At 39.1% G+C, this 10,000-nt stretch overlaps 1 protein-coding gene across 6 annotated transcripts in view; it reads right to left on the reverse strand.

The window, feature by feature from the left end:
- The window catches only part of LOC140951918 (transient receptor potential cation channel subfamily M member-like 2), a 32,068-nt gene that overhangs the window by 11,035 nt on the left and 11,033 nt on the right, over window positions 1-10,000 (reverse strand). For 3 of the 6 annotated variants that reach the window (XM_073401311.1, XM_073401335.1, XM_073401319.1), the window contains 11 exons: window positions 9,945-10,000; window positions 9,095-9,363; window positions 8,669-8,897; window positions 8,145-8,347; window positions 7,046-7,214; window positions 5,511-5,639; window positions 4,642-4,890; window positions 3,882-4,059; window positions 2,474-2,606; window positions 1,899-2,116; window positions 1,117-1,249 (listed from right to left, as the gene is read on the reverse strand). The exon at window positions 9,945-10,000 is cut by the window's right edge and continues 46 nt beyond it. In XM_073401311.1, coding sequence (XP_073257412.1) covers window positions 1,117-1,249; window positions 1,899-2,116; window positions 2,474-2,606; window positions 3,882-4,059; window positions 4,642-4,890; window positions 5,511-5,639; window positions 7,046-7,214; window positions 8,145-8,347; window positions 8,669-8,897; window positions 9,095-9,363; window positions 9,945-10,000 — 1,966 coding nt within the window. The remainder of the gene's footprint in view (window positions 1-1,116; window positions 1,250-1,898; window positions 2,117-2,473; window positions 2,607-3,881; window positions 4,060-4,641; window positions 4,891-5,510; window positions 5,640-7,045; window positions 7,215-8,144; window positions 8,348-8,668; window positions 8,898-9,094; window positions 9,364-9,944) is intronic. The other 3 variants (XM_073401296.1, XM_073401304.1, XM_073401327.1) reach the window with 3 other exon arrangements.

Here is a 10,000-nt window from a genome sequence, read left to right on the forward strand (position 1 = left end):
GCAACTAACCAACTTTCAACAATGAAAAAGCCTTAAAGATCTCTTTTGATAACGTGCAAAAGACTCATTACACCATGCTCGAAGGATTATTGGCAATTACCTTAAGATTCAAATCCAATTTATTAAATAATCTTTACCATACTCAGGGTGTTTTCCTTTCGGCGAATCCAAAAACGGTTTTTTGATCCTAAATTTTCCCGGTTTCGCGTCCGAAAGGAATGCTAAATCCGAAATTGGATCTGTAACCTTAGTGTTCTCTCGCAAACGCGTTCAATATGACGGTCTGTTTGACGAATTATGCGATAATACCTTGCAGAATTCTGTGATCGGCAATTTGAATAGTGACGACGGAATGGAACATAAACAGAGAAGGAGGCGCTTTAGAGATGAATCTATGTAGAGGTTGTCGGCTAAGCCGCTTTCGTCAAGTAGTGACAAGACGAGCAGTTGAATTCCTGCAAGGCTTGCCTGTGTGGTGACCCGGGCTTGCCTAATGTGCCTAAACAGGGTGGAAGGCCTACCTAAAAGTGAATCACAAGTCTTAATTTTTTTCAGATAAGGTCGGATTCTTTTATATAGCACCTTCGAGTGCCTATCGCGTCTGCAAGTATAGTTGTAGAAGGATTGCAGTTCACTTGTCCCTTTTACGTATTTGTGTTTTTCAGCCATTTTTGACGACAAATGGTTAATAAATGGATATTTTGTCCCGAGAGGAATCTTCCACATGTTTTCAAATGCTTTACGGCAAGTGGCAGCAAAGAGGAATTTCTACTCGCGTACACAGCTGGATAATCTGACTAATTTCGGATCCATTGTGAAAAAAGTGGATTTGAATTCTTCTGATTTCAAATCCAACGAATTTTTTTTGAATTGGACTCACTAACGCAAGATCCGTATTAAGATCTAAAACCCGTTTTTGGTTTCGCCGAAAGGAACACACCCTGAGTTAAATCGCACAGAACATTCAGGATATTGCGCACAAAAAGCCAATTTCCTCAGGCTTGGTATATACGTACTGGTGCTATTTATGGATTAAAATTACTAATAAACAGTATAGATGCTGATGGCTAGGTTTCCCTTTCCCTGCCCTTTGTAATTGTTTAAAACTAATCGCACCTGTCTCCAATGACCCTTATTTTTTCTTCTTGTGTGGCGTGTAGCAAGGTATCTTTCTCCCTGAGGTAACCATCTACACATCGCTCTTCAAACAAGGACATTTTTTGAAGGTCGTCCCTTCCAAGAAAAAGCTCTACAAGGAAATGAGACAGTTACTTACATCAAATTTAAAATATACAAATTTCTTTGACATTTTGTAGCGAAATTAAAAACAACGCAGCTGTATTCTGAAGCTACTTAAAGCTACGTGTGGTTGTTCAGAGGGAATCTGTCTCAACCTAAAGCGTTAACAGATTAGCATAGCGGGTAATGGTTAGTTACAAGCGAAATGCAAACATGGCTAAATGTATCTCCGTCTGACAAGTGTAGTACGTACCATTGATTAACTACCAAATTATTGTAAATCGCTCATTGTGTTTGCAATACAGTACACGTCAGTACAACACAACCACTACCAGACAAGTGAAAATGCATTTCACATTCATGGTGTAGTCCAGTATGGCAACACGACAGTATGATTTAATCAGCAACAAATAAAATACGACAAATCAAGGCGGCAAATCCAAAGTAAGAATAATTGGATCACTTTACGTTCCTGGAAAACTGCCCACCTGCCTCTCCCCTTAGCAAACATTTTGCCCTAAAAAAGAACTAAGTGTTAATGTTGGTTTAGGAGAGGGGTAGGTGAGCAGTTTCACAGAAACGTAAAATGATCCGAATGATTTATTAAGAAAGGTCCAACAATGATACGACAGAAAGCCTTCTCAAAACAATACACATACTTAAGCCGTATGAGCGGGTAGAGTCTTGTCGATCTGTCGTATTATGTCGGCAACATTTTCTAAGCCGTCTATATATTCCTTTTATCAGATGAATCACGTGATTCAATATAATGAAGGGTGGAACCAAGACTGGCCTCTGCGCATACTCCATAACCAGATAATATCTCTGAAATTTCCAAATTTGATTTGCATTGGCTTGCACGCTGTTGTACGTGTTGCTGAAGAATAAAAACAAGACACACGGTTAATTTTTTTCTTTTTTATCAAATAATCGTTTTGTAAAGTCATTTAGGTGAATGTGGATTGTGGAATAGCATGCAGCGAGGTAAAATTAAAGAGGGCTGGATTTCGGGTTGATCAAATATGCAGGATTCTTGGGTGTCTAATGACGTAACTTTTTGTCTTATGTGACGTCATAGGTAAAAAGAATGGACAATATAGACCCAGCCGCAGCTGGTCGGTCACGTGGTACGCCATGCTGAGACCCAAGAAACGAGAAATAACACACCCTCCAATTAAGCCTTCACATCTAATACGATGCCGAATCTGTAAAAAAATCACTAGCTGTTACTCACTTGAAGATGGCAATAAGAAGATTAAGCAGAAGAATATTGGCAACCAGCAGATAAAAAGCCACGATAAACGCCACTATAATGTCTGCGTGCTCGTCTTTTCTTGCGGTGCCGAAAAGAGTTGTGTTGTTGTCAACTGAAATGAAATCACGCAAATTAGATCAGTATCCTATTCCTTTTTTGTATAATTACATTGATGATTGTCGAAAATAGAGCGCTATGATTGGCTAGCAGCTTCGCTTCATCCCACTATAATCACCGCGCGGTGATTATAACATTGAAAGCTAGCAGTTTTCAAAATGGCAGCCAGATTTTTTGATGTTTCGGAGTTGGAAATTGATCAATAATTTTATTTTCTCGAATAATCATCAATGTAATTATACTAAAACAATTAGTCGCCTCAGGCGACCTGAATATCGGCGAATAGTCACCTCGACTTCGTCTCGGTGACTATTCGCTGATATTCACATCGCATTCGGCGACTAATTGTTAAATAAATCAAGAATAAATAAAATAAATAATGATTTAGAGATAGCACATCCACATAGTGGTTCTCTGTTTACCATTCCTGGTCGAATTGGAAGTTGGAAAGGTTGGTTTTTTGAGGAGAGGGGAAAAACCGGAGTACCCGGAGAAAAACCTCTCGGAGGAAAGGAAAAAACCAACAACAAACTCAGCCCACACATGGCGTCGATGCTGGGATTTGAACCCGGCCACATTGTTGGGAGGCCTGTGCTCATACCACTACTGCCCCCCCTCCCCATTGCTCCCCGAAATGTTTTACGTCATTTAACAAGTGCTAGGAGCTGTAAGCCTGTTGAACAAATCGTCTCTATAACCAGTTAATGCATGGGACCTTATTTGCAAAAAAGGTTGTTAGTTTAGTTTTACATGATTTCATACGAGACTGTTTTTTGTGACTTCAAATGGTGACATTTATGCTTTAAATCATGACGAAGCAGATTATCCTAGATCACTGACAAACTTTGATTTCAAATAATAAATTCACGAATTTGTTTGAAAACATAATAACTTTTGATCTAAAAGTTGCCTCCAATGTTTAAAATCGTAGGTTCATGATTTCAAACCAGGCGATCGACTATCTGATATTTATATTTGACTATTTGATATATCTGACATAATACATTTCAGGGTCTAAATCGATTTTTATTTCCAAACATGAAAATCCTGATTATGTTTCAAAAGGCCGCAATGTTTGAATTTCTTATGACAAAGTCGTTCCTCTTGACCTTCTATTCGGGACGTTGGTGAGATGTAGGAAAAGTAAACTAGAAAAACTCGTCATAATTTCATTTAAGAACCAAACCAAATTCCTGATGTTGCATCAGGGAATGGGAACTTCAAGAATTCTCACAAGCCTGAGTAGTTAGACTGAACAAACCGTGCTTACTTGTGTCAGGTGTTTCCACGAACAGCTCTCCGTAGACTTGAAAATAAGGCCTGAAGAACACCCCAGACACCACAGACCATGACGGTTCTTCGTTTGGGTGCAGGATAGCTTGTTGGGCGACTCCGTAAGCCAAAAGGAAAATGACCATAATAAGGAGAAAGTACAGCATGTCTATAGTCTGAGAGAAAATGTAACTTAAAATGTTTCTTGTCTCAGTGAGCAATCAGTAACCAAAAGCCAATCACAATGGCATTATGAAACACATGAGGTAAATTTTCAACGAGGCGTACCTCAAAGGCATGATAAAACCACACTTACTCAGGCTTTTAATTTTGCTTTTAATTTCAAACACCTGGTAAGTTTGGTTCAACCGGGCTTTACAAGGCTCACCAGGCTTTTAACAAAAAGTTTGGTGTAATAGAATATTGCAAATAAGAGTAGTTTAGAGTAACCCCCAAAAGAAGACTTTATCTTCTTTACACCGTTGTTATTGGCACACTGTTGGCTTTTTTCTCAGGCTACACTCCGGATGTTCCGGACGGGACTTCTATATTTTGCCCATTAATTAGTTTATCTCTTAGGGCTGTGCCTGAGCAGATAGGGGTCAATGGAAGCTTACAATACGTCCAGATTGGTCTCACGTAGGGGTATATTTACAATTTTATAACGAGCATGCCCGTCAAATTAAGGTGACAGTCGCCCGATCATTTTAATTCACTCGGAACGAACCATCCTCTAAATCGTAACAAAATATAATTACCATCCTTCCAATCATCACCACGTAAGGTCCCATGTGTTTACTGACAGAAAAAATGTCCAGCAGGCGGACAATCCACAACATGACATCAAAGCAGTACACCACGTGACCTGCACTACGTGTCACTGGGAAAAGCCTGAGACCGAGACCAACGAAAAAAGATACCACAGCGAAACCATCGAGAATGTTCCATTTACTTGAGGCCCATTCTTTGAATTTATTTTTAAGTGTTGGTGGTTCTGAGTGCAGTATCTAGAAAAGTAACATTTCAAAAAATTGGCTTAACTTCAAGTTTTAGGAAAATAAACGTACCTCATCAGTTAGCCTTAAATTGCCAGAGCTTCTCTTTAAGTTAACCTGTTTCCAGAGGAGGTGTGGTTCAATGCACCGTCACACGCCTGTTTCTCAACGGTAAGTGAATAACCACACACGGCTTTTAAACTTGGTAGCGCGAAAGCATTTTAAAGAGAAAATGCCTCACTTCCGGCTGACGTGTGTAGCTCAAAATCGTCTTTGCTTAAGCTCCATACAATTTCCGGCATAACGTATGACACGTTTTGTCCAATAAGACGCATTAGGGAGCTTACGCAACGACGACGACAACGAAATGACAAGGAGGACCCCAAAAAGGCAATGAGTTTAATAAGCAAAAAAACAAAGTCTGCAGAACAGGTTAAACCATTTGGTTCTTTTCTTAGTCATCACTGCACGACTGAGACCTGAAACTTCCTTAATTCACGTTTATGTAGGAAGTGTACTGTACACAAGACAAGTAATAAATGCCCAATTGTCAAGCGTAGAAAACATACACGCAGGAGTCTAAATTTTGATGCTTCAAGCTCGAAGGTCAAATTCAATCGCGGCTTAAATACCTGTCTAATTTCCTCGGTACAAAGTGTGCAAACAAAGATGATGAGCACCATTTCGCTGATGGAAGGGATTTTATCTTGACGAATAAGAATAACATAACTGAAGAGGGCTAGGAAAACCATGTAAGCAAACTGAAAGCAAATCAAAAGAAAAAACATAAATTAAAAACTACGTGGATCTATTTTAGGGAATATGCTACCGGTCAAAGTAAAATTCAGGTTACAATTTTAAACCTAGGTTGATTCTCAATTTCCCTTGTTTCCTAGCCCTAATTAGTCATGAATCAGGGCTAGGAGACAAAAGAGAATCATCCTAGATGTAACCTGAATTTAATTTCCACCTGTGACAGATATACTTTTGGTCATTTTACTAAACCAAACCATTCTTTATTTTCACAATGTATCCACCTATAGTGAGGTGTTCAGTAATAATTACGCAGTACATCATCTGTATCACGATGGTCGGTCATGCAACTCATCGTCTTAGCATCGTCTTAGTTAAGCACTGTCGAAACGTTGCGATTTACTCATCTCAAATGAATACATGGTGAGAAGGATCGACAACTTTCATTATTATTGTTCCAAAACGATGAACCTTTTTCTAGGACATATATGTATGATTTCTTGAGCAAAACCCAATATGAAGAGTTTTCAACTATCACTTGACCGCCTTTCCATTGAGCTGATAAGCCTCTACGCTGTCTTCCGAATACTCGAATTATATGGGTCAGTTTAAACCGCGGCTTATAACACTTCATTCCTCGATTGACATGACACCTCTATTGACTGCCGGAATTCAGCAACTGTGCTTGTAAATTCTCAGTCTTGAATTCTATAAATCCAGGACATTCTCACCTACTTGAAATAGCTGGCATTTTTATTCGTTGCCTACCATAATGTTCCAAAATCATCCGCAAATCCGGCTTAATTAAATGTATCCTACCAGGGATGGTTGGGATGTGTTGATAATTTTTCCCAGTTTCAGCCGGAACTCATGTTAGATATTAGAATTGAGAGGCATAGCTAGGATTTTTCAAAGGGGGGATAACACTGTGTCACACCCGGAGTGCTTAGCAGACTGGCATGTCGACATCCACGCAGTGTTTTTCAAAAAGTGACATTTTTTCGGACGAGCAATGAGCGTTGGGAGAGGGACAAGCCTACAACATCAACATAGCTGCAATGATGAATTAAGTTCCATGTAACATTAATTTTATCTATTTTAGTCTCACTGCTCATCAGTCAAAATATCTGTTAGTAAGAGGCGGAGTGAATACTGAGTCGCATAGATGTTATGTTGTCTCACAAAGGGGGGTCACAGGTATCCTAGGATCCTTCCAGCTATGCCCATGAAATGCTTTTTTTCTGCACGATCAACTGAGATTTCGACCAGCGTAAACCAGTTGTTTCACGTCTACACAAACAATCATTGCACCACAAATTCCTTTATTGCCCATAAAATGGCCGTGTTTAGCAGCGTGAATAATTTATATTTTTTTGGTCATTGGCGTTAACTACGTCACTTTTAATGTGCTCACCACGTTGGACCAAAATTTAGTAACAGGTGCCTTGTAGAACTCCAGTAGTTTCTTTCCCCAGCGCAAATGCACAACACGAGTTTCTTGTCTCCAGTCCTGGTGATTGGGAATCCTGCGAAAATCCCGTGGTATTGAAGAGGCTGATCTGAACTTTGACTCTGAAAATGTTCTTAAAAAATAAGGTAGGGGACATGAATAATCTTTCCCTCTTAATCATGGGATGATGGGTTTCAATTTCATGAAAGAAAATACGACTTTTGGTGTTAGAATTTGTCAATTGCTTTATTCGTACAGATTTTTGGATTCACAATTCAAGACATTTTCCACAACAATAATTTTTTTTGCCAGTCTCGAGGTTATCATCAAATAGGTGATCAACAGAGACGTTAAAAAGGGCAGGAAAAAAGCTTCACAACTCACTGCAAACGTACGGGCGAGATTGAATGAGATTCTACTAAAACGAAAAAAAAATTCACTTATATAGCACTTGTTGTAGCTTTGAAAAAAAGAAAAAAAAAACTCAAGACTTTTTATCATATTTCCAGAATTTATCTCTATTTCCAAACTTTTTCCAGATCTAGATAATTGCCGGGCAAATTTCAAGACTTTTTCAAAAATTCAAGACTCTGCACGAACCCTGTTTATGAATGGAAAGCAAAGCCAACCTGTAAGGGGCACATATGTATTATAAGGTTACCTTATATGAAGCTGTACTTTCTTAAAGTCCCGGGAAATCGTTTACCCCTTCCGTACAACTAACCTTTCTTACGCGTTCACCCTTTAAGGGCCCTATTGATTATTTGGGCCATTTATACGAGGAAAAATAAGACGCATCTTAAATAAGACGTGAACTTTCCGTATAAACGGCACATTTCGTGTAAAATAAGACGCGGCTTAGCTAAGACGCGTCTTATTAGACAAGACATGCTCGTATAAATGGTACAGTTCGCGTCTTATTTTTCCTCGTATAAATGGCCCTATTGTTTCACTGTGAATCTGTTAAATGGGCACTTTGTTATAAAGTGCAACAGCAAGATTCGAAGTACATTCGTGTGTAACCACTTTGAACAAGTCTGCGTGCAACTTTTTGCGTACTCACCTGAGTTCCATTCCTCTGCTACCTTCGGTTATGGTGCGGCTATATCTTAAGGCTTTATTTTCTTTTGCGCTGTCACCTTCTTCTTCCATCTCGACCACGCTTTGTTCGTGCTCTTCTAAAGTCACTGGCATTGACAAGAGCTCTCTCTTTGTTTTGAATTCCAAGAAAAATATCGATGGTGGAAACAAAAGTCCCATCATGGTCTGATATTAATTACAAAAGAATTACAAGTTAATCCATTACGTTACACTTGAAGTTTACCGACTACTCAAACAAAAAAGCAGGACATTTTGGTTGGAATGTAAGTGGAAAGATTAATTTAATCTTTGCAAATGGGCGACCTCTAAGGAAGGAAGGGTCTTCTTGGAAAAAAGGAATTTCCGAGAGGAAAATACCCACTCCACTTACAAATTTAAACATGAATTACAGCCTCTCTCTGCGGAGGCCGCAGAAATGGAACACACATATCTTAAAGAAAAATATCATTTGGAGTTTGGAGTGCAACTAGGGAACTTCACAGTTACCTTTATCGACGATCGATGCGCACTCTTCATAGCACCCGTCCATATTTCAGTGAGAAGGGTCTGGCAACTAACATGTGCTAAGAATTCCTCATGTTCTATGGCGACAGCAAGAGATAGACAGGACTGCCCGCCCCAGCTCTCCAAGTTGTATGTCAAAAGCTGTTGCGTAAGCTCTTCGTTTGTTTGAAAGCACTGATCCAGTAAACCCAAGGCCATTCGCTTGAACTCACTAAATGGAAATAGTAACTGGTGAGACCCTGGACCAGTAACTGCTTTTAGTTTAGAAGAATTGTCGACGGAAATTTTACTATACTTGAGCCTAGGGTAATTCCTTCTTCAGTCAATAATAATAATAATACAATTGGACAACATGTCAGCTGACACAGCCATCTTGGATTGCAACTTAAGAAATGTTGTCAAACTTACTCGACATGCCCGTAAAGTTCGTCAGTGACGTCTGCCTTAGCGTCATCTCGTTCACTAAGCTTCGCCATCATGTTCAACAGTTTTCCCGCCACTAGCGCCCGCGCTAGATTTTCTTCGCCTCGCTCCCACATGAAGAGTGCCATTTTCTGCATGTTGCACAACAGGGACCACAAAAGCAACTCTTTGTAAGGGCTGGACACATAATTTGCATCCGACATTTTGTCTACGTGTCCATCCACAAACATCTTGGAGTTAGCCATACCAAGAGCCTTAGAAACGCAAGAATATAACATAAGTTTACATGATACACAGCGTCTTATGGTAAATTATATGAAGATTTTTTTTTCAAATATAATATAACCTAGAGCCTGTGCCACAAAGCAAGTAGTAGGACTAATTTAGAATTTAAACAACTTTATTGCGTTTCATTAACTTATACATAATTACGTAGAAACTTTTTAAAAGGAAATAAAAGAAGAGAATAAAAGGGAAAAAAAGAAATTATCGGGCAAGGGGCAAGCAAGGAATAAAAAGAGAAACATTAAGTTGTAGAGAGTTTCAAGGAAAACAAATTTATCCCGCGAAACCAAAGTTTCCCTTTTTGAAGATCCTTTCTGTTCCTGAATGTACGTATAAACATTTTTTGTAAACGTTTTACGCGACATTTTACTAAATAAAACTGAGAACCTCTTTCACGTTCCCCCCAGGCTGCTAATATAAGTGAACTATCATTTGAAGCCTCTTTGCTCTTTAATAAACTTCTGTAAGATCGTGCGTATACAGCACCTGTCTTCAAACAAGTCGTACGTTGTCTGTTAAATATACAAAGAAATCCAATATGTACATGTACCGTTCTAAGAGTTCTATAATCCTTGCCATGTCCTTTATAGGTAGCTCCTAACAACC

Source organism: Porites lutea, chromosome 1 (assembly GCF_958299795.1).
Source record: "Porites lutea chromosome 1, jaPorLute2.1, whole genome shotgun sequence".
In the NCBI taxonomy this organism is placed as follows: Eukaryota; Metazoa; Cnidaria; class Anthozoa; order Scleractinia; family Poritidae; genus Porites; species Porites lutea.